This window comes from Mesoplodon mirus (assembly GCF_964341445.2).
Source record: "Mesoplodon mirus genome assembly, chromosome: 15".
Taxonomy (NCBI): Eukaryota; Metazoa; Chordata; class Mammalia; order Artiodactyla; family Ziphiidae; genus Mesoplodon; species Mesoplodon mirus.
This window is the reverse complement of record NC_138991.1, coordinates 84,493,822-84,519,510: the sequence shown is the minus strand read 5'-3', so window position 1 is coordinate 84,519,510 and position 25,689 is coordinate 84,493,822. Positions and strand designations below refer to the sequence as shown.

The 25,689-nt window shown below is 40.0% G+C and overlaps 1 protein-coding gene across 1 annotated transcript in view; it reads left to right on the top strand.

Annotated features, from left to right (window-relative positions):
* The window catches only part of SDK1 (sidekick cell adhesion molecule 1), a gene marked incomplete at its 5' end in the record, with an annotated part of 846,211 nt that overhangs the window by 273,792 nt on the left and 546,730 nt on the right, over window positions 1-25,689 (top strand). The window contains 2 exons of the mRNA XM_082645911.1: window positions 11,226-11,385; window positions 25,382-25,488. Coding sequence (XP_082502037.1) covers window positions 11,226-11,385; window positions 25,382-25,488 — 267 coding nt within the window. The remainder of the gene's footprint in view (window positions 1-11,225; window positions 11,386-25,381; window positions 25,489-25,689) is intronic.

The window sequence follows — 25,689 nt, the reverse complement described above, 5'->3', positions numbered from 1 at the left end:
TATTTATTTTTTCCTAAGCTGGATTTTTTCCCTCTGTTTACTTATCTTGGTATTCTGTTTCCTTTCTGAACTGCTACCAGACATTCCTTTCCATGCCGTTGTGTAATGCACAGCAGGCTTGTGGAGCTTGGGGACTCCTGCTGTGGAAGCCCTGTTTAGGTAAATGTCACTGCTTTAGACAAAGAAGAACTTGGCTAAATCGCACCTCTAGAAACAGCTTAGATTGCCACCATTTAGCTGTTTTATCTGGCAGTTTGAAAGCATCTGCTTACTGTGTACTTTAAAACACTAGCTGGTTTGGCACGGGGTTTTTAACTCCTTGCTTATCAATATCCTTGGGGTGAAGGTGAAAAGTAGCCAGTGGGGGGTGAGCAATCTAGTCTGTTCCCTCCTGCCCACCTTCCGTCCACAGGCAGTTGGGGAGTTGAGACCGGCACCTAGGGAGAGAGAACTCATCTGTAAAACATTGTTGGAAAGCAGTGTTGCAGCTGGAACTTTGTGAGGCTGCGGTAGAGAGTCCTACCTCGGTCTTACTGTTGGGGAGGGTAGTTTAGTTGATTCAGCATCTGGGACAGCAGGCTAGGGTCTAGGTACTATTTTGAGAAGTCTTACTCATCTTAAGGCTTATTTCTTGACGTTAAGAGCATGCTTGTGTAGTAATGCTTTTTTCTCAGCACCTCAGGGCTTTTGAAATGGGCATTTGCCTTCAGTTATTTCTACCTGACAGCCGTTGCCCCTGGGCCTCCCTGTTGAGTGTAGAGGACCCGGGGACAGGGTAGACGTCTCCACCAGGCCATGCCTCCCTTCTTTTGCCCTTCAGGTCTGGGAATGGCATGTGCTCCCCGTGGGCAGTGGCCATGGGTCTGCTGCCCCTTTCCTTGAATCTTGCTTTGTTTACTCAGGGACCTTGGAGGCTCTGAAAGTACTCAGCTCATTTTTTTTCATAATTCTGCTTGTTTAGAACATGATTATTTTGAAGAAAACTTTGAAGACACCTTCTCATAATGGTTTTCCTTCTTATTCTCAAATTGAATCCATCAGCCTTGCCCAAGATCTTTTTGCAAAGAAGTCCCCCTGTCTACAGGGGAGATCCTTCTGGTTTTCAAGAATGTATGTCCAAACTTAAGCCAACTGTCCTTCCGTCCTTCTCTTGTTGTCCTCTCCTGTGTCCCCTCCAGTTTCCCTCCCCTTCCTTCTGTGCACTGACCACTGCTGACACCCACAGACAGAAACTGGCTCTTTTTAGGAGACTGTAAGGCAGAGTGGGTGAGAGCACACACTTTGCATGAAGTTCCCTGGGCACAAGCCCTGCCTCTGCCACTTCCCAGCTGTGTACCTTGGGCACATCCTTGCCCCTTCTGTGCCTCAGTTTCCTCATCTGTAAAGCAGTAAAAATAATAGTACTTAACATGCTTAGCACAAATAGCTATTATTATTATTTCCTAAACATGCTACTTTAACAGCTTCGTTGAGATAATTTAAGGCCATAAAATCCACCTGTTTGAAGTGTAAATTCAAAGTTTTTAATGTTTACAGAGTTGTCCAACCATCACCGTACACTAATTTTTGAACCTCCCAAATAAACCTTGTACCTATGAGCGCACTCTCGTCATCCTCTTCCCTCTCCCTGCTCTGCTTATCTGTCCCCAGGTAACCACTAATCTACTTTGTCTGTAAAGATTTGCCTTATTCTGGACATTCATATTAATGCAGTCGTAGACCATACGATCCTTTGTGACCAGTCACTCTCACTTAGCTCATGTTTCTGAGGCTCACCCATTGTTGCAGCGTGTATCATATATTTTTCTTTCTACTGCTGAATAACATTACATTGTTTATCCATCCACATAGTGTTTGTCCATCCATTGCTTGGTAGACATTTGTGTTGTTTCCACCTTTTGGCTGTTATGACTAACACTGCTATGAATGTTCACGTGCAAGTTTTCGTGTGGACGTGTGTTTTTATTTCTCTTGGACGTGTACCTAGGAGTGGAATTACCGGGTCACATGATAAGTCTATGTTTATTGCTTTGAGGAGCTGATGGACTGTTTCCACTTTATATTCCCACCAGCAGTGTATGAGTTCCAGTTTCTCTATATCCTTGCCAACACTTATTATTATTTGTCTGTTTGATAATAGCCATTATAGTGGGTGGTTTGGGATAGGTTATCTCATTATGATTTTGATTTTCATTTTCCTAATGACTGATGATGTTGAGATTTTTTTTTTTTTTTTTTTTTTGTGTGTGATACGCGGGCCTCTCACTGTTGTGGCCTCTCCCGTTGGGAGCACAGGCTCCGGACACGCAGGTCCAGAGGCCATGGCTCACGGGTCTAGCCGCTCTGCGGCATGTGGGATCTTTGCAGACCGGGGCATGAACCCGTATCCCCTGCATCGGCAGGCGGACTCTCAACCACTGCGCCACCAGGGAGGCCCCATATTCATTATCTTAACAGTGCATTTGTTTTAATGAAACTTTTTGAGATAATTTCATTATTTTGTTGATTAGGAAACTCAGGCGTAGGAGGTTGAGTTACCCAAGCTCACAGAGCTGGTCAGGGTAGAGCCGGGGTTTGAGCCTGGGCAGTCTGGCTCCTGAGCCCTTGCTCTAAGCTGCTATGATGTACTTCTCTTTGAGAAACCTTTATGGTTTGTAACGTTGCTGAAATCAATAGGCCTTAACTAATTTGAATTTAGATATTCTTAAGAAGTTCTTTTCCCATGTAATTTTCCTGGTCTAAAATTAAACCTTCACCATTTAGGTATCTTCTGAGTTCCAGGTTTTTTTTTTCACAACTCACACACACACACTGTATTTTATTTTTACAAGAGATAAATAGACTGACACCAAGCATTATAAATGGGTGACCACAACAAAAGCAACAATGATTGCAATTACCAAACACGAAACACACTCGTACTGTACACGAAACACACTCACACTATACACGAAACACACTCACACTCTGTCATAATACTGACATTCAGTCCAGGAATCCTCCACGGTAACAGCTCCTTTACTTTGCAGTGAAAATTGATTTGTATATTTTTTGCCTCTGAGTCCTTGTGGGTTTTTTTTTTTTATTCAAACGGTCGCAAAAATTATAATCATCCTCATCAGTTCACTCAGTCCCATGTAATTACTTTTTTTTTCATCTTGGTCTTTTGTTAGCACTTTTATGAATTCATCAGTTTTCCATTAGAGTTCTGAAAATGCTTATTCATTCAGTTCAGCAGTACAGTCAGTTACCAGAAACCTGTACTTGTCAGATGAGTCCCAGTTTTTATGTCAGTACACATGTGACAGAAACTCAGCAGTCTGCATTAATCAGGGAAAGATAAATCTCATCTGAGTTTCTTTGCTTTTACCTTTTGGCCTTTTATTTAACCTGAGTTGGAGTTTCAGGATTATTTGAAAGAATATTTGAGAGAAATATTGTACCATATTCAAGAAAAATGTTGGTTACTTCTGATAACTCTTCTCCTTATTTTGGTTGGTCATACTTTTTAACGGCAAACCATAGAAATGACGATTCAGTGTGATTGTACTTTGAAATAAAATATTGGAGAGCTGCAAGCTTATTGCAGTTTAGAGAAATAGGGGAATTGGTTTTATTCCACTGCCTCTTATTATTAATTTATATGCTGAAATAGATTAGCACAGTGCAGGATCAGACCAGTACATAAATACAACCATTTATGTTTCTACCATCAGCATCACTGTAGATTAATCTCACTGAAAGCTTGAATGATTTCTTAGGGGAAAATATTGGAAGGGTAGTTTTACCCCATGAGGTCCCTTAAATATGCTGTTAATTCACATTGATTTTAGAGAAAACAGAGATAATCAGTTTGACTTCCCCCTGACTAAATGCATTGGCAAGCTGTTCCCAGTACTGTTCAGTGGAAATCTTAGGGACCCCTCCTGCTTTCCTCTTTTCACACACACAGATCCAAATACCAAGAGAGCACTGCAGACCAGCTACTTTCCCACACTCTCTAGATGAACTTTTGAATAGAAAATGATGGCTTTACCATGAGATCTAGGAATATGCGGTGCATGGTTTGATCTTTTTTCTGCCTCTGCTTATGGTGCCCCCCAGAGGGCAGTGGGACAGACACTTGAAGAGGGATGAACAGTAAGTCTTTTCCTTCCTCTTACAGGGTACTCAGGTGTCCTGTCCCCTGGCTTCCCAAACTCTGTCTCTAAGCAAGCTTAGTAGTCGCTGCCACTCCACCAGGCCATTCCTCATCCTCAGAGGCCTCTCCAGGCACGCGAGGACGGTCCTGCAGCCCTGCTCACCTTTCACAGCTGGGCCCAGGCACAAACAAACAAATGACTCATAAAAGTTTCCTTCTTAGTTGGGATGGAGGAGTGCATTTATCTAAAAAAATTCTCATTTGTCATAAGGGATGCGACAGTTCCTTAACAAGCCTTCGGAAACCCTTGGAAGCCACTATGTAGCTGCAGCAGCACGGAGATGCACCTGAGCCCTCGTGGTTCCGTACGGCCTTGGGGCCTCAGCCCCTGTGAAGCCCGAGGCCGTCAGGTTGCTCTGCGCACTGGCGCCGCTTCCCTTCTGTCCTGGCTGATATGCGGACGCCCAGCCGGGGAGGTCTGTGGTCCTGAACCTCGTCAAGGGCCCTCTCGGGCAACGGGCTTCCTGCCTCTGTGCTCTCACCTCCTGTATTGCCCTTGCCTCGTTGACTAGCCTCTTGCTTCCTGGGCTGTGACCCCTCAGGACAGGGACGAGCTGTATCCCCAGAGCAGCCAGGAGACACTCAGCAAGTGCCTGAGGGATGATGATGAGCCTTGGTGATGTGGGGCAGGAGCCACTGTGGGCCTCAGTCTTGTGTCTCCTCTTCTGTGCGAAGCTCCGCCAGCTGGGCAGGGGCGGGGGCCTGGCTGTTTGTTGGTCAGAGATGCTGCAGCGCAGAGTGGAAACCTGGCTCACAGCCCAGCCCCCAGTCCTGCCCCATCGGAAGTGCTTAAGAGACAGTGAGAACTGGAGAGCACCCTGTCCCTGTGCCTCGTGGTCGTCATGATAGGTTATGATGTTTGAAATCAGATCCGTATATATTTGTTTAATTGTAGCTACCTTTGGCCCTGAAATTTCTGATTCTCATTCATTTTACAAGGCAGTAGTAGAAATATATAAAGTGACATACAGAGAAGTTGGCTAACTTTTTTAGCCCTAGAATGTGATGGTACATCCTACTATATTTGAAAGCCTATCACTGGAAAATATTTACAGATATTTCTGATAAACTAGAAGAATGAAGCTTGAGAATTACCTGGGATGATAGAGCCACCGTCTCTGCCTCTTCCTCCTTTGTCTCCTCCTTTCCTTCATTTCAGCTTAACCACCGAAGGGTTTACATTAGGTGCTCACAGGCAGTGCAGGTTGAAACAGCTTGTCCTAAAGCACGTAGAGGACTTTGTCCTGAGACTGTTACCTTCTAGAATCATCCTTCTGCACTGTAGTGAGACCTTTCCATATTTGTATATTTAACTATAAGAGAACATATCTAATCATACATTTGAATTTTACCTCAGAAATACATTTACAATGCACAACCGTTGTTTTAAAAAGATTAATACTACTGCTATGAAAAAAGCACAACATACTGTGAGATTAAATTCCTGGCTTTGATGGGTGTACATTATGACCTGCCGGCAGCTGAAATTTGAATGACTGTATTTACCCGAAAGGAACTTCTACCCATATTTTTCAGAATAGCTGTTCACAAATGATGCATTATGCCCTGTGCTTTTGTTTTTCACTGGGGTTTGAAAAATAAAACTTTCTGCTAGTGGTAAATTCATAAGCTTGGGGCATGAAAATGTTTGAATTTGATATAAAAGAAGCTTTGAAGGGAAGATGAGTGGTTCAAACCAAAAGATTAGTTGCCCTGAGAAATTCAGCCGTCAAGAAAGCAGAGTTCAGTAGCGCAGGGCCTTCCTCCAGCCGATTGCAGCCCACACGCTGTGACTCCTAACCCTTCCTGCTGGGCTCTCACCTGGCTGACGGCGCTGATGATGATTGCTTAATAAAGTTTATTGTCACCAGAACATGTGGGGCTGCTCTGCTTTAGACACCCCCTTGTTTGTGGTAGGTTGATTCCTCTACTAAGTGGAAGTGATTGTTATTATTTCTTTACTCGTTATCCCTTTAAAATGGAGGAGAAGAGGGAAGTTGCGGAACAGATTACAGTTACTGACTGTCGTGGCCGAAGGTCTCTCATTGGCAGCATCGCAAGAATCGCTTGAAGTTTGACTTTCCTGGCACCTACTAGTTGATTCCTGTCCATATACTGCCATGAAGGAGTATCTGGTAATAAATCCTCCATATTCCACGGGGAGCAGATAGTTAAAACCCATGGCAAGGCCACTCTTCCTCCTGGTAGGAAAGCCTGGAACCCCAGGACGTGGCTCTGCTTCAGAGCATCTCATCCTCTGGCTTCCCCATGGAAATGACTTCTAGTGTGGCACATGGGTCATGGTTCCTTTCTGGTTGAGCAGAAGACTGTCTTCCTATTGGACCGGTAAAGTTAAATACATTTACACTATATCTGAAAACCTTAAAAATCCATTTAGGGAAGTGACTTATACATCATTAAATTATGATGCTGTCTTGAGAGAACATTAAGTCCATTCCTCTCCTTTGGATGGACCTTAAATCTGTATTATCCAGACAGACGAGACTCTTCCTTTCATAAATGATTTATGTTCTGTTTAATTGTATGTGAAAATGGAAATTTCACAGTTTTTCTTAGTAATTCATTCAGGGTTCCATGAATGTTCATTGTAAGAATACAGAAGCATACCTAATCTCTGCTCATTTTTCCTATTAGTTATTATTTGGGAAAAACACACACACACACACACCTCAAAGAGCATCAGGTGGACCACTGACTTGTCCCCAGGTCAGAGTCTCATCATCTTATCTCAGAGGTACCTCAATCATTTTTGTCTTTATGGATCTTTTCAAACTCTTTTCTGTTCCATTTAACATATATAAAGATCACATGCTTTTGTAGGGGTCTGTGCAGACCTGAATGCTATTCCTTCTGTTTCTCTTTCTCTCCCCAGAGCTTTTATGTTTTGTTACCTTTAAGCGCTCTTAATTTCATGATCTACTCTGTATATTTCAGTGGTAAATATTTCTGGGCTCAGAGAGCTAACTGTGTTATTCTGCACGTCGGCTAATCTATGCTAAAATACTTGTGGCGGTAATTTTAACTTAGACCCTTAGCATTCCAGAACATTGACATATAATTAACATCAGAGTCAGTGCCAACCGTAATTCTACACTATCGCAAGGTATTTGCTTGCCAGCCCTATGAAACTACTCTTTTTTTTTTTTTTTTTTTCTTTTTGCGGTACACGGGCCTCTCACTGCTGTGGCCTATCCCCTTGCGGAGCACAGGCTCCGGACGTGCAGGCTCAGCGGCCATGGCTCACGGGCCCAGCCGCTCTGCAGTGTGTGGGATCCTCCCGGACCGGGGCACGAACCCGCGTCCCCTGCATCGGCAGGCGGACTCTCAACCACTGCGCCACCAGGGAAGCCCGAAACTACTCTTTTTTGAAAGTATTTTTTCCTACTAGATCACAATACCCAGCATAATTTGTACATGGTGTAGGCATGTTTAGTAAACTATGAATTCTAGGAAAAATTGAATTATTATGGTATTATTTACATTCAGAACCATCATGTATTAAATCGGTGATGCTCTGTCAACTGTAAAACCAAATTCAAATTCTTAAGCATCTATCTTGAAGCCTTTTTCTTTCAAAAAGATCTGTTTTTTTTAATGACTCCCTCTTGTAGCACACTGGAACCATATGAAAGCATTTCTTTTTCTGTTGTTGAATATAGTGCAAATGGCAGGGCATTAATAAAGCCAGTAGCTCAGTCAATCCCAAGGTACCAAAGCCATATCCATCACAGTTCAGCTTTATTAGACTGCTTGGGTCATGAGAGTGTATGATTTTAGCACATAGCAAAAAGGGAAATTGGACACACAGTTGACAATCAAAACCTAAGAATTCACTTGAATTGTACTTAGAGAAGGTGATGTGTGACAGAAGCAGGTGGGACTTTTGGGGTAGGACGGGGGTGACTACTTCCTGCCTTTGCGTTAGGGTTAGGGTCACAGCACCTGACACTGTACTGTTTCTATTCCTGTGCCAGACTTAGACTATAACCTCTAAAGGGACAGAAACTATGTCTCATTCTTGTTGTATTCCCCATGCTGATTACAGAATCAAGGTGTGTTTCTTGAACGGAAAGTTGTGCATGTCAGAGATCTAAGAATCCTTCAACCTTTCAGTCCTTTACCCCCGTATTCAGTCCATCGTTAAGTCTTTTTTGCCCCCTAGATCTTGTCTTAGAGCCATCTGTTTCTCTCTGTCTCCACCACCACAGTCACTACTCTTACCTTGACCCAACCCACTGTCACCTTTCAGAGCATTTTCTTGGGTTACTGCAGTGACCTCCTAACTGGTCTATTCCCACTGCTCTGGCCCCTCTTAATTCCTTCTCCATGTTGCAGCCAAAATGAGCGTTTAACTACATAGACCCTTCAAAGCCTTTCTGCCTTCCTTTTATAATAATAGCTAATCATCATCATAATTATACTGACAGTACTTTTGACCAAGGCCTAGAAATAGGGTGGTCATATAATTTATCATTCACATGAGAAGAACGCTTTTGAATGTGAAGTGGGCACCATTGAAAATCACACAGGGATGATGTAGAAAGAAGACTTGTGTTTGCCTTGCCTGCGAGGCCCTGCTTCCAGTCATTCTCTCTGAACCTACAGAACTGCTTGTGTTTCAGTCTTTTGTGCTTTCCAGGGTCATTTGCCATGTTTGCTACCACCACAGGGCCTTTGCACATGGTATTGTTGGAGTATTGACAACTACTGATCTTTTAGCTCTCAGCTCCTGCCCGGCATCTCATTGAGATGGTTAAATCTCCTTATTATAGGCTGTTACTACACTCACAGATACAAGTTAACATTTATTTATTTGGATAAATACTAGTAAGAGACTGGTAACATTGTATTACCAATATACCAATTATGTAATACAGTGATCAGCACAATGGCAAAATAAACTCTATATTTAAATTCTATATATTCAGTACAGAAGAAACCAGCTATATGTACAAGTTAATGTAAAAACAGTCTCAATTTTGGCACTATTAATATGCTATTTGATGATTAATTTGAAAAATACAGTAAAAATAAGTCCAGTTTAGTAATTCTACAAATTTATCAAAAATTTGAAGTTAAGATAAGGATTCTTTTATTTATTCATTCTTTCATTCATTCATTCTGTGCTGGGTCTTAGTTGCGACACACGGGATCTTCGTTGCCGCATGCGGGATCTAGTTCCCTGACTAGGGATCAAACCCGGGCCCCCGCTGCATTGGGAGCGTGAAGTCTTAACCACTGAACCACCAGGGAAGTCCCATTAAGATAGGGATTCTTGAGAAGAAAATTTCTCTATTGAGAAACCTGTGACATTTAGAGTCATAATATATATGTAGGATATCTGGATTCTGGAACAGGTTATCTGGGGTTTAAATCATGATTGTACTACATACTGTCTGGGTGGCCTTGAACAAGTTAGTTTCCCTATGCCTCTACCCATTTGTAAAATGGGTATAATAATGGCATCTATTTTGTAGGGCTTTCGTGAAAATTAAATCAAGTAATACATATAAAGCACTTGGAACAGTTTCTGGCATGGCAGATACTCAGTGAACACTAGCTATTACTGTTAATTTTGTTATTATTATATTTATTCATTGAGCGAATATTTATTCAGTATCTACTTTGTTCCTGGCATTGGTTTAGAAATTCAGAAGTGATTGAGATCGTGCATGAGAATCCACTGGGTATAAGTCACGGTTTGTTAGGGCATGTTGGTGGGAGGAGCTTGGTGAACCTGAAGGGTGGGAATGCATCAGCTTTTTGCAGGGAGCTGGGGAGCAGCGCCTGGGGTTGGGGAGGAGCACAGGCAAGGCCCTGCCCCCCCCACCAGGGAGAAAGGGCTTAGCCTGGCTTAAAGTGAAAAGCAGAGTGTGCTGGAGTGTTCATTCCGGAGTCGAGAGGGTAGGAGTCCTGAAGGATAGACACACCGGATTATGCGGGTGTGCCCTGGGGACTTTATTAGAAAAATGATAGAGCTAGAACTGGAAATAAGTCTCCTATGTTCATAGCCCTGGGGATTTTATTAGAAAAATGATAGAGCTAGAACTGGAAATAAGTCTCCTATGTTCATATACTTTTTAAAACTTAAGGAAGCATCATACAAAAATTGCACAAGTCAGATACAGAATGATTTTCTATGAATTTTCACAAAGTGAATGGCCCCGTGTAACCATATTGAGAAATGGATCTTGATGTGCTCTCCACGAGCTGCCCTGTTACACACCCGCCGCCATCCCCATCCCCCAGAGGTAACAACGCTCACCCTGACTGACCTCTAACACCACAGACTAGTTTTGCCTGGTTTTGAACCTTTCTGAACTTTTGCATGGAAGCATATGCTGTAATTTTTTCCTGTCTGGCTTCTCTCACTACACATACGTCTCCATCCATGGTGTTGTGTGTGTGTGTAGCAATAGTTGGTTCGTTCCTGTTGCTGCAGGCTGTTCCACTGTATGAATACACATGTGTTTCCAGTGTGATAGCCCCCTGGATGTCACCGAAAGAGACAGTGTGTGTGTGAGATGAAAGCTGGATTGTGATTCCTGTCATTTATGTATATGTGTTAATCTTGCTTATCCTAGTTACCTTTTTTTTTTAATAACTAAGTGAAGGTTATATTTTTCTTTTAGAGCCAAGGTATATACCCTTGATTGTTACTTTGAGAATATAATGCCTAGTTAAAACCAAGGCTTGCAGAGATTGCCCAGTATGCGACAAGTAAGTGTTAATCACAAATGGCAATAACTTGGATGAACTTGTCAGGTGCTTTCACATGGTGCTGTCATAGAGCATTCAGCCTTTTGAAATATTGTCTAGGGTATTGCAGGTTTCTAGGGGGTCAAGGATAATTTGCTACTTAATTGGGCCAAATAACGATCATTTCTGCTTTTTAAAATTAGGTCTGTTTAAATAAGTGATTGATAAATTGGATGAATGACATTTTCACATGTACTTCATTCAGTTTTTTTCCTTTCTTTCTCTTTTTCCTTTAATATTTCAGATGACGTTGTGCCATATTTTAAAACAGAACCGGGCCTTCCGCAGATTCACCTGGAAGGGAACCGTCTCGTTCTCACTTGCCTTGCTGAAGGAAGCTGGCCCTTGGAATTCAAGTGGATGCACAATGACAGTGAGCTCACCACCTACACCAGCGAATATAGGTAATTGATTGCTTGAAAATAAGATTCTATTTCAGATTGATGTGTCTAGAATATTCGCCTATTGGCCATAATAGTGCAAGCGGGGGGAAATATTGGATTTAATTTGTAATGCATTAAGGATTAAAGGCATAGATTTGAACATATAATCAGAATGTGATTTACTATTCTGATACAGGTTGTATTCACACTTAGGAAGTCTGTCGTTATATTTGTGAAAGTAAGCCCGGTAGTGAGATCACCAGACCAAAGGAGCTATAGTTACAGAGGAATGCAAGTAACAGCTTTAGCCTGATAGGTTTGACTTCTTGTGGCAGCTGTCCCACCCACCACTATTGTTCCTGTCTGAGGAGCGTAAATGCTTAAACAGATACCTTTAGGTCATAGCTTCTGGAGCTCTGATTAGTCAACAAATACCTTCCTGGCTAACTTTCAGAGTTGGGGTGGGCAAAAATGGAACTATGGGAGGATGGGCATGAGTACAGCATCTACACTGAGCAGCAAAAACGAATATTTATTGAACACCTGCCATGTGCTAGGTATTGGGGGCTGAGTACAGAGGACGGAGACGGGGAAAACTGGAGATCAGGTTACGTCTCAGGTGCAGCTGCACCCAGGAAGCGTCTGGATCGGCTTCCCAGCCTTACCTCGCATGCTTGATGGTTTTCTAGTTTTGTGTCTTTTTACCTCCTGTTCTACATGAGGATTATGCTGGATGCTCCAGTTCTGAGTGTGATGGAGAATTAGCAACTGCCTAAACCAGTCCCAGAGGCCCACAGATCAGCAGAAATCAGCAGTACCATGCTCTTATTTAAATGAAATAAGAAAGAGAATTGGCTGTCTAGAGATATTTTATTTTTATTTATTTATTTAAACATAATCTTCACTCGATTTATTTTTGGCTGCGTGGCATGTGGGATCTTAGTTCCCCAACCAGGGATCGAACCCATGCCCCCTGCAGTGGAAGGGCAAAGTCTTAACCACTGGACCTCCAGGGAAGTCTCTAGAGATATTTTATATAGAGTAATGATCTTCTCAGCATGGGGCATAGCCCACCATGCACTCTTTACCTCAGAAGTTATCATATGGTGGTCCATGAACCACATTCAGCCTGCCTGGAACATGCTGTGGGTATTTTAAAAACCAGTTTAAAAATATATGTGGATATATGCACAGTAGATATTTCTTAATTGATTGCCAGAATTTAACACTTGGAAGATTTCACATAAAAATCTGCTTTTCAGTCCCTCTTGATCAGTCAGCAGGTATGGCTTCCTGGGTTTGCAACCCCACACAGAAGCTGGCCCTGGCAGTGCTGCCCTGGGATACAGGCATGGATACCCAGTTCTCAGCACTCTCTGGTCCCCACCTTGTGCCCTACTTGCTTTGCCCAGTCCCATTATCCACCTGCCCTGTTTAGACAGAGGAGTTTGTGTCCTCCTCTTTCATCATTAGGCCTGTACTGTCAGAGGATCTGCTGTTGTGAGAACAATTTATAATAATAGTTAAGAGCTTGTTGAAATCAAACAGACCTAGGTTTGAATCTCAGCTCACCACCAATTAGTGTTAGCAGTATGACCTCGGGCAAGAAGCCTGTTAGCCCCACTTTCAGTATCTGCAAAATGGGGGTGATCAAACTTCATTTGTGGTGGTGTGAGCATTAAAAGGCTCTAATGTATGTAGAACAACATATTTTCTGGCCCACCAGCAATCAGTTAATAAATTCTGTTAAATTCTATTTTATCATAATATGACATGGGGCTTGGTTTGTTAGAAGGGGTATTAGAAAGCAAAAAAAAAAAGTGGGCTTAGAAATGAGAACCATTACGAGCAATGGGCTTTGATGGCAGATGACTTGAGTTCAAATACTTCTATTCAACTTATTATCTGTTTGACTTTGGACAAGTTATCTAACCAGTTTGATCTTACTTTTCCCATCTGTAAAATGGGTATAATAAAACCCACCGTAGAGGGTTCTCATAAAAATTAAATGATACCATGTTTCGTATGCCCCAGGAAGAAGGAAGTGAGGTTTCAAAAGAATCCATATTGTTTTTCCTCATAAAAAGAAGTAGTGATGTGGGTGATCTATAACAGTGGTCTTAAAACTGGGGTATATGCCATGGATAGTGGCAAAGGAATAGTTTTCTAGATCTTCAGTTTCCACATGCATGTTTTCTGAAATTGAGCTACCTGAGAACATGCCTCTGTGTTGGCACCTGCCAGTTCTCTTTTCACACCTGCTTTGCGTTATTTCTTCCACTTCACAAAAGAAGGACACACCTTTCCCAGTGAGTCTTCTGTGAAACCACACCTTCAGGGTGCAAGACAAGCACAGTTTAAAATATTGGGCTTGAAGAAGCCTCTTTTAAACATCCCATAGAACAGCTCCTTGCCTTCACTCTATACGTACTACTTTTAAGGGCAGAGTATGACACTAGAAATGGGATCTTTTGACCAATCTTGGAGTTTTCTTAATTCAGATGTATAGGTGGTCAGCAAGAGCTGTACCATTTTTTTGTGAACAACCTTCCCTTTTCCCTTCTCCAGCCATCATCAAAGTATATATTGTGCCTCAAGGAACGTTTATGAGAACAAAGCAGAGAAACATCTGCAAGAATTACCGCAGGCAAGGCACCTTGTTTTATCCAGGCTGCAAACTTAGTGTAACGCTCTGTGGTGTACACACTTACACATAATAGGATTAGAATTTTCAAGATGTGTTAGAAATAAAAAGCCCTTTGAGAAATACTCTTCTCTGAAACACACTTGTCTTCGTTTCACCTACCCAGAAGTGAAAAGAGCTCGGGGAGGCTTCAGTGATAGATCTCAGCGAGGAGGGGGTGAAAAGTTCTGTTTATTTTCATCAGATCAATGTGCCCTCCTGATGTAGAAGGACCATGCACTACAGGAAAGTTTGTGCTTTATATTTTCTCATTCATTCGGAAGACACTTTCATTAACTTTTGCAAAAAGATATCATTTGATATTCTAAATCCATACTCATTTTTATTACTTCATTGTGTTTTGCTTGCTGGTACACATCAGCCTCTTCTCTACTTGTTTATGTCTTCGTGTACTCATTAGATTTAAATTAACTGTATGCAAATATGTGGTCAATACCTTCTTTTCTTTTTGTAGTAAATTTCTATCCAGTTCTGTTCATTCTAATAGTAAATAACTTTCCATTCAATAAAATGTGAAGTAATTGAATGAACAGCCACTTTCAAGAGACCTATCTCCTTTCTAAGTTTTTAATGTTTAATAATTATTTTTCAAAATTTGTAATACATTGAGTTGCTTTCATTAGCTCTGTGGTAATAATAATTACAATCCACAAGTAATCCAGATGAAATTCTTTTTGTGCTTAGACTATTTTGACAAAAGGAAATTCTTCTTAAATTACCATTTATTTGTATATTTTTATTTCAGAGAAGTATGTTGGGTAATAAATAATAAGTATCTTTCAGGCATAGAAAAATGTTACATTAGAATAAAATTCTGTGGGATAAATGGATTTAATACTCAAGTTCAAAGAGTAAAAAGAAACAGTATGAAAGCTCTGTCAGTTAATTTTTAAGAAATAGAAAGTGTGGATATCAAAATCATTATATTAACTTCCATTGGATACATTTAAAACAGTGTGTGACCGTTTTATTTTAAAATGCCAAAACATATACTATGCCATTATTGTATATGCAACTATTTAAACTTCTATATGATAGAACAATTTTGGTGTCAACTTAAAAATATGTGGGGAGGGCTTCCCTGATGGCGCAGTAAAAAAAAAAAAAAAAAATTGAGGCCATTGAGCTCTTTTCTGCATTGCTTTTTTTTTTTTTGTGGTACACGGGCCTCTTATTGCTGTGGTCTCTCCCGTTGCGGAGCACAGGCTCCGGACGCGCAGGCTCAGCGGCCATGGCTCACGGGCCCAGCCGCTCCGTGGCATGATGTGATCTTCCCAGACCGGGGCATGAACCCATGTCCCCTGCATTGGGAGGCAGACTCTCAACCACTGCGCCACTCAGGGAAGCCCTGCATTGCTCTTTGCACCAGCTAATTTACCTGTTAACCTGACACACCCTGGATAATCCTCAAGAAGAGAAAGCATTGTTGCTTGATTGAAGCAGGATTGAGAAGGTGGTTCATTATATATTGAAGCAGGATTGAGAAGGTGGTTCATTATATATGCACCATTAAAACAGGGTAGATGCTTCACTACCATTTCACCAGAAACTCGTTAAGAAGATATTGGTTATTCTGAAGCAAAAACGGTTTAGGTTAGACGTGATAAATTACATTCTGTTCACTGAGGGCTTCAGACACTGAGATGGGTTATTAAGGATCCATTGTATTTTGTCATCATTTTTTTCAAGATATAAAACCTGTCTAAAAATCTTACGCTATTTTTTCAAATTACTCTTTCATCTGCTTCCTTCCGATAATCACCTTCAGCTGTCATATGTTAACCTTCACGAGGCTGCTGTAAGTCTCAAATTGGAAAACATACTCTATAAAAACAGTAGCTGTTTTCTAACTCCACCCTTTGGTGTCAGTTATGAAAGTGCTGACCCTAAAAAAAGCAAATATTTAATATAAATTCAGCTTTTCCATCTTTGACTAAAAGTAACATTTTCTTTGCTGCTTGTGTTATAAACTACACAATGAATTTTAGTAAGTTTCAAATGTTATATAGTTCATATTGATGCTTATATCCATGTTTAGACACAGGTGGCTACACTGGGAAAATGAGAGTAGTTCAGTAATTAAACAAAGTTGCTTAAGTGTCACAGGCAGATTTGTATCCATTTTTTCCCCCCAGAAAATAGTTACTGCAAATTAGTTTTTCTACTTTGGGATAAAAAATATTTTGTAACTATATTCAAAATATATATATGCCCAAAATTTCTAGTGCTAGGCACAGTACTCATTCCAGCAGGAGGAATAATTGGATGCTCTAAACTGCAGAAAATCTTATAGTCTCCTTACATGATCTGCCTCTGGTTCAATTTCTGTTACAGTATAAACAGTTGAAATTTGATGGATATTTATCTTTTTATTTCAGTAAAAAAATAGGAATGGTTAAGGGAAAATTTACTTTTTCTTATGTCCTATAAAAGGATGAAAATTCTACAATATCAGGAAAGTTTATTAAATACCTGAGAATAACCTTTATAAGAAATGAGTAGAACATGAAGAAAAGTAGAAAACCCCACTGAGAGAGTTGAAGGAGAATTCTGGATAGGTAATCTAAACAACCATAACACTGGACAAAGTATATGGAATAATTGTTTTCAAGGTACTGGACATCAGGCAACCGAAGGTGTAATGGCTGAGAGATGGAAAACCACCAAGGTGAGCCCTGTGATTGCTCGGCTTACTGCCCTGAGAGAATTTCCAGGCTGTGGCACAGAGAGGGAGAACACAGGTGAAACCTGGAGGGATCCCTGCGGTGAAGGGAGCTGAGGGTTCAGAGAGATCAAGGCAGAGTACTGGAGGGGAGAGAGCTGTGTAGAGTGAACTCTGGAGATCCTCAGAGGTTCTTTGTCTAGTATTTAGCAGATTATTCACCAGCACATTCAAGTAAGGAGACTGCCCAAGACCAGGGGCCAGGGACCCAAAAAGTGGAGGCAGTAGTTCCCCAGGTTCACCCAGCGTGGGGTTCAGCGCCTCTTCTCAGCAGCCAGACTGAAAAACCTTGTAATCCACGGGGTTATTGGATACGGTACACAGAAGTGTCCTGGGTCTCTAGTGGGGGTTACTAACCCCGGACCGAATACAGCTCTGGTCCTGCCTAAGAAATCTTAAAAGCAAGACCAGAAAGGATCAGACCATTTCCAGGTATCTTTGCAGCACTGGAAAAGAAAGCTCAGGAATATTTATAGGAATACAAAAATATCCAGCACCAAAATTTACAATGTCTAGAATCCAATCAGAGATTATCAGGCATGTAAAGAAGGAAAGCGTGACCCAAAATGAGAAAAAGCAATCAATTGAAAGCAAACCAAAGCTGACACAGATGTTAGAATGAGCAGAGAAGTGCGTAGAAACGTCATAACTGTACTCCATGTGATCAGATGAAACCTATAATGTCTGAGATGAAAAACACATTGGATGGGACTAGCAGCAAATTAGACATTGCAGAAGAAAATATTAGTAAACTTTAAAATATAGCAATATAACTCTTCAAAATGAAAGGTGGATAGGAAAAAAAAGAAATCAAACACAATGAAAAGACCATTAGTGAATTACAGGACAACGTCAAATGGCCTAATATATGTATAACTGGAATCCCAAAGGAGGCAGGGGTGGAGAAGTATTTGAATAAATAATACTGAAAAATTTGTACATTTGATGAGAACTACAAACTCATCAATGCAAGAAGCTCAACAACAGATCCCAATAATGGAGTTACTAGCCAGTGCAATAAGAAAAAGAAATAAAAAAGCATGTAGATTGTAAGAGAAGATGTAAAAATGTATTTTATTGAGGGTTACATGATTGCAGAAAATGTGATATTATCTTTAAAAAGCTGCTAAAATTTATGTGTTTAGCAGTGTTACAGGATACAAGATGAGCATACAAAAATCCATTATATTTCTATATACTAGGAAAGAATCTGCAATTTATTAAAATTTATAATTTGTATTAAAAATATCTTATAAATATATTTTTAAAATATCTTCAAAAATCTTAGAGATAAATCTGACATGGAATTTGCAACATTTTTACACTAAAAACTATAAAGCGTTGCCTAAGGAAATAAAAGAAGACCTAAATAAATGGACAGATATTCCATGTTCCTTTGTCTGAAAATTCAGTATTACTGCCATGTCAAACTTTCCCAGATTGATCCCTTGGCCATATCCTTTAGGCTTGAGACCCTGAGACATAACTTCATCACTAAGCCATGAGTTAGACTCCTATACCTGTTTTTTTATTTTGTTTTGAATCTGCTGAGTCCCCTACTCATCAGGAAAGGTCCGTTTAATTGAGAACCCTTTTCTTAAGTGAAACGTAACCAGTTGGTTTCTTCATGAACCAGCCAAACTGAGTGCGACTCCCACCTACAGCTTCCCACAAAGGGCTGAGTTCCCCAGATTGTTGAGCTTCAGTTTTCCTAACCTTGTTCACAGTCATTCTTTTCTCCTGGTTCACTCTTCATTGGTCCTGTCCTCTGGGAGCTGCCCAGCTCACAACAACAACAACAGATTGTATTTTGGTTCAAATGAACTAGTCTTGCCCATTTTGACTAAGTATTGGGTTGGCCAAAAAGTGCCTTCAGTTTTTAAGTAAAAATAAAAGACGCATTTTTCATTTTCACCAAGAACTTTATTGAACAACGTATTCACGCATTTGTTCCACTACCTTCTGCCATTTTTCAGGCAACTTCATAATTCCATCTTCCCAAAACTTTCTATCTTTTTGAGCAAAGAACTGTTCCAGGTGCTTTTATGGTCTTCCAGGGAATTGAAATTTTTTCCATTAAGATAATTTTGTACTAGACCTAAATAAATGGCAATCCAAAGTTGCAATGTCTGCTGAATATGGCAGATGAATCAGAACTTCCCAGCCAAGCTTTGACAGTTTTTGCCTGGTCATCAAAGAAACAAGCAGTCTTGCATTACCCTGACAGAAGATTATGCGTTTTCTGTTGACTGATTCTGGACGCTTTTCGTCAAGCGCAGCTTTCAGTTGGTCTAATTGGGATCAGTACTTGTTGGAATTAATCGTTTGGTTTTCCGGAAGGAGCTCGTAATAGAGGACTCCCTTCCAATGCCACCATACATACAACATCACCTTCTTCGAATGAAGACTGGCCTTTGGTGTGGTTGGTGGTGGTTCATTTTGCTTGCCCCACGATCTCTTCCATTCCACAGTATCGTACAGTATCTACTTTTCATCGCTCGTCACAATTTGTTTTAAAAATGGAATGTTTTCATTACATTTAAGTAGAGAATCGCATGTGGAAATACAGTCAAGAAGGTTTTTTTTCGCTTAACTTATGTGGAACCCAAACGTCAAAGCGATTAACATAACCAAACTGGTGCAAATGATTTTCAACGCTTGATTTGGATATTTTGAGTATGTCGGCTGTCTCCTACATGGTATAGCGTTGATTGTTCTCAGTTAATGTCTCAATTTGATTGCTATCAACTTCATCTGGTCTACCCGACCGTGGAGCATCTTCCAGCGAGAAATCTCCAGCACAAAACTTCGCAAACCATTTTTGACATGTTCAATCAGTCACAGCACTTTCTGCATACACTGCACAAATCTTTTTTTTGCATTTCAGTTGCATTTTTACCTTTCTTGAAGTAATAAAGCATAATATGACACAAATGTTGCTTTTTTCTTCTATCTTCAATATTAAAATGGCTACACAAAAATTCACCATTTTTGATGTCTTTTTTTTAAGTGCATGCTGATATGACAGCTGTCACGTACAATCTAACAAAATTGTTTCAAATGAAGTTAAAGACAACTAAGTGCTACTAGAGCCATCTTGCAAAAAAGACCAAGTGAACCTTTTCACCAACCCAACCCAGTAGAACCCCTTCTAGTCCCAAGCTGCTTAAGGCTTGGGGTAACTTTCTTATTTCTTAGTGCCCAAGATGTGAATGGTTGGGCACTTGGTGTAAAGCTTTCAACCTAATTTTGGCCTTTCTTCTATATCACATGGTTATATTTAGGAGCCCTGGAATTAACAAATGAATTTTTCATTCCTAAGGCATCAAGTCCTTTTGTCTATTTGTTTATAAGGAAGGGGAAGATAAACTTTGGCAGGTAAAAGTGGGTGGACTATTCTCATCTCATTCCTAGTCAAAGTATCTGACATTGATTTCCAAGGCTTAAAGTGGTATGAGTCTGTGCTATCTTTTTTGATTTTGATCTCTAATATTAATATGGTGTGTCCCAATGCTTATCTCTCTTCCGCAAAGTTGTGTATCATTCGTATTTGTTTCTGATTTTCATTGACCATCTTTTCAACTCCATGTGGTCATAGCAGGTATGATTGTTTCCGGAGAATTTCTGAAGCAGAGTAGCATTGAACTTTTAAAAGTTCTTACTGGCGATGACTTGGATTTGAAGCAGTGATTCCATTTGGCTTATTCATCTCAGGATCATCGTGGGTTCTAAGTGGAGAACTTTAGCCAGAGTGACCAGACAAGTCTGTAACATGATGGTCGACAAGTACTTCCATGAGAGAAGTGAAGGCTTTTTCATTTACGTTTCTAATTCACTTGTGCTAATATTGCAACACTTAATAGCTTAGGTCTTCTTTCCACTGTGTTTTGGTGTGGATCATTTTGACTGTGTAGAAACTAACATTTCCCCTCGTATTTTAGCCCTTCAGATAACGGTTCTAGATTTTTTTTTTTTAATATCTCTAGAGAACCTGGCAATATAAAGAATTAAAGTAAACAGAGATGAATAAAGGACTTTTAGCTCTGAAAAAAGCTCTGTCTTTCACAAGTTTCTGAAACTCCATTCTTACTGACTTGAGAGACCATTTTCTCCTAATGACAGATCTGACAGACTAGTTCTGGTCATGTGTCCATGTTTACCAAAATGTGAATTTCTCCTTTACTGTCCCTGGTTTGATAATAGAAGGTAGGAATGGAGGAAGAGTGAATGATCCCAAAACATTGTTACTGTTAGAGAAAATCACATAAACCACAATCCCAGAAGAAGATTCTTAGTAACTTTTCAATGTTAACTCTAGAAATTTTGAATTGGTGTTTATAAGTGAATATAAAATTTAAATGTAGTTATTCCTGGTATGTGAATACTCATCATCCACTTGATCCCTGGAGGGCTTACAGTCCCCAGATTTATCTTCCCAGACAGATTCCATAGATGCTTACTTAGCCCATCCCCAGCAGGGACCTGATTATTGCCTCTTTCAACTTAATGCAGAATTTTAAGTAAATGAAATAGAGATTAAAGAACTTTTGCGAGTATAATGTTCCCATCGGCTAACTTCCATCTTTATTATGCTGTTTACTTTAATTTCATACTGATTACTGTAACTCTTTGGAAAGGATTCAAAACATAACCCTCAATTTGCTTAACGTCTAAGACCTATTAGTGAGCTGGACACACCTTTCAGAATTTTGTGTCCATCTCTTTGTTAACAAGTTTCAGTCTGGATTTTTCATTTCACTCTTTGCTTGTAGCAAAAGCCAGATATGGACTCATTCCACTTTTGACTGTTGCTCTATTTTAAATGTTCATATAGGAAATTTATAAAAATAAAATTGAAAATACAATTATTTGTAATCTTGTTTCCAAAAATAGATTGGAATTAGTTCCAAGAAGGATATAAATGGCTTAGTTTTGTATATTTTTTTTCTTAAACCTTTTTTCACTTTAAAGATAATGGGCTTTGGGCCAAGATATGAAAGTTTATTATAGAACTTGGTTGTTTATTTTCATGCAGAATAGATACTTTCATACCAGATACTTTCATACCAGAATAGATATTTTCATACTTCAATTTAAAAAAAAATTAAAGCTGTGGGGAATAGTCTTGTCTGGAGTGGCATAAAATGAATATAGACCCCCCCCCCCAGAAAGAAAAATACCTTATATCTAATTTTAATGGGTATGAAAATTCTTTCTCATGGATTGAGTTATGTCCACTGACCTTAGAGGGAGAAGTATGGGTTTTCTCTTCTGTATCAAAGACGTTGTTTCGTTATTCTGAACTGTGATAGGTCTCTGTAGACCTGTGTGCTTAGAGCATTTAACTCTTGTTGGGAAGAACTGCTCAACAGTAACTGTTCCAAAGCAGATAGTATTTTGTCAGACATTTTCTAAAATTTTAGTGGCTCATGGCAGGAATACTCCTTATAAAAGATTAATTAGTCTCAGTTTTGGAGGGACTATTTACCACTTAATGATTCTTAGTGGTTAGCTGGGAAGCCATGATTTTTTAAAAAGAGATGATTCAGTGAGGCATTATTTAGGTTTTTCTGTGACCATGGTGAGTACCTAGTAACTTCAGAAGCCTTTTCAACCAAAATTATTTTGGCTACATTCTGGGGAGTTCTAGGACAAGCCAAACAAACCCTCTCTCGTTGAAACAAAAAAGGAAGTTGTCACCTGGCTATTGGGTTGCTCTTACCGTCACTGGGCTGACTGGACATTGGGCAGGAACAGAGGGGGGCGGGCCCATCAGAGCCGAGCTGCCCCAAGAGCCAGTCCCACAGGGTCCTGCTGCTGGTACTGCTGGACCCTGGTTGCCACTGCTTGAGCCGCTGCCCCTATGGGCACTGGACACTTGCACCGTTCCCCTGATCCGGGGCTCCATTGCGCCCCACCGCCGCTGCTGCTGCTGGACAGATTCTCCTTTAGCCCTGCTCCCATGTGTCGCCAGCCCCAGATCTGAAAGCCCAGAGCATGTGCGTGCAGTGGTCCTGTGGTATCTCATTCTTGTGCCCTGCTGATGTAGGGGTCCGCCTCCACCAGGACTCAGGGTGGAGAATCCTCCAAATATAAGAACATGGTGCAGACCCTAGGCACACAAAAAATGTCAGATATCCTCTCCAGGCGGGGCTAGTCAAGCAATTGTGCACGGATGGAAATGGACCTAAAACTGCTTCTTAGAGAAATTCTAGAGCTGCTCTTGTTGCCCCTTCCGAGTGGCAGTTCGGAATTGTGGTATTCTCCTGCGTAGCAGAAATGAGCGTTTAGACCCTCGGGTTTGTTGTGATCTTGTGTTTGATTTTCTTTAATTTGCTCTTCCTGATAATGAACTAGCTCTGGAAAAGGCTCTGTTAGTCTAGTAGATTCTGCCTTGAAACAGTGAATACAAACATTCCCAGCTGTGCTTATTTGAAGTAGGAGCAGGCATTTTCTATATTTTAGTGGCATATGGTGCTAGGATTTTATCATACTTTCGTATAAGGAGCCAGGAAACTTTCTCTGCTTAAAAATGCGTTTTTATAAACAATAGGCTTACACTGAATATTCCCATCTGTTGGGTAAACATAATTTGTGTAGGAATCCCTGTAATAGGTGGAGTACTTTGCCACTTTTTTGTATATTTTTTCCCTGGTGAGACATTAGACTAAAGAGACAGTACAGAACAGCATATGCCTAATATTCAGTTTTGTATCTGTTTCTCCCAGTTGTTTGAAAGCAGTGCTGTTTTTGTGCATTAGTACACAGGATTACTATAGAAATTTATAAGAACATAAAATCTATTCAGGATACTGCAAAAAAGGAAAAATGAATGACAATCATATAAATGTGGTTAGCTTGCAATGATGAAACTGCTCTTGTAGTTTTTCAAATATGTACTCCAATAACTTGTGGTATTTCTTTTCCAAAAACTTTTATTGACTTTGTTTTAACCTAATCTCAAAACTCCTCCTAATTATAATCATAGTGTATAATCAACGCTGCTCATCCTTCTAGTCTTGATTTGTAATTTAAATAAATGGCATTGACTCTTTGTGTTCAGTTTGGTGTTGTTCTGATTGTCTTCACTAATTTTTTGTTTGAGATGAACCATTCCTCAGAATAGAATAAAAATTTGAAGACTGAGATTCAGCAGTATTTTTTCATAAAATATTTTATTAATCTTGCTTGTAAGATCTCAAGATGGTTATTAGAGGGTAAACACACTCTGATTAATATTTGCTTAATACTGAATTACCTGTATTGTCCAAATGTTTCATTCACTTAAAAAGTATGCCTATCAGTTCCTTTTTCCAGTTGACTAATTGGACATACTTGAATAAAAAGATGAGCAATTAGTTGAATATAAGTGACTTTAAGGTATGTGTAAGAGCTGAGCAAATAAAGCATACCATACTTGGTGCCTTTTACCTGATTTTTTTTTTTTTAGGTTTCTCTGATTATACTTTGTAAGAGGAAATATTTTTAAATTGAAGATAACTATTATCAGAACATGTTTTTAGAAAGGATAGCATCACTGTGTTTTCTCTTTTTTTGGAAAGTAGGCTCCTATTTGATTGGGTTTTAGCTCTCTTATTCTTTCCTAGGATAGGCACCCTCCCATGTGTGAAAATCAAGCCTTATTCTTGATTTTTGGTGAATATGGCTTAGAAACCAATTAAATGCACTCTTCTAGGTAGCATGAAAGGTTTGAGCTCCGGAGCTGCAGAGCTCACATGAAGTGGTCCTCGGTTGTACCTCCTGCTTGCTCGTGGATTTAAAAATATCCTGAATTATAAAACTAACCATAAACCTAAACCAGGGCTTTTATGGAAACTGTATCTTCTAGCTACTTTGTCCCCCCTATAAAATTTACTGACGTTTTTAGAAAGGCATTGATTTGAGGGATGGTTACTTATAGTCGCAGGAATGGAAAATACCAATGAAATAACCTCCCAGTCAATCAAAAAAGTTTTAAAAGTTAATGTCAAGCCATATGTGAAGTAAGGAAAGTGTGTAAATGGTGTTGGGAGATGTCTGCTAGCTGTGGGGACTGGAGAGGGGAGCTGTGTCCTGATGTCACTGCTTGCTTTGCCTGAATGACACCTGTGTCTCATCCTGCATTGTTTGAACTTTGATGCAGAATGACACAACACATTATGTTAAGACCATTGCCAGTTCTAGAAATAATTTTTAGAAATTCTGAGAGATAGAATTATTAAAAAAATTGAAAGGTCTGGTTTACTTGTAATGATTTTTAGCTATTTAACAGTTCTTATTAATTCAAGCAGTTTTGAGTGATATCTGTTGATACTATGTGATGGCACAGGGGTACAGTGGTGAACAAGACAGTTCCAGAACCTAGCTTCATATGATATTTACAGCCTAGCTGGAGAGACAAATAGCAATTAAATAATCTCACAAATAAATTGCAGTTGCAGTAAGTGTGTAGGTCAGGGAAGGCTTGCATAGATATTAGTTTATCAAAAATTAAATATTTTTGGTACTAGATTCCAAAATATACTAGATGAGATGCCAAGGCTGGCTGCCTAGGTACAGAACCATTAACACTGCTTTTTGGTGTTTGGCAGGTATGTTATTCCATCTTTACAGAGGCTGGATGCTGGGTTTTACCGCTGTGTGGTTCGAAACAGAATGGGAGCCCTCTTGCAAAGAAGATCAGAAGTTCAAGTCGCATGTATGTGAACACTGAAAAGATCTACAAATGTTAAATAACAAAACACTAATCAAAATCACTTTAACCATGGTGGGAGTCGAGTTTCTATCTTGGGTTCTATTTGGAATAGTATAATTTCTAAAATCGGTTGAGAGAAGTAAATAGCTAATGCAGCTGGTCTGACGATGATCTGGGGCTAATGAGGTAAATGCCACTGTTTTC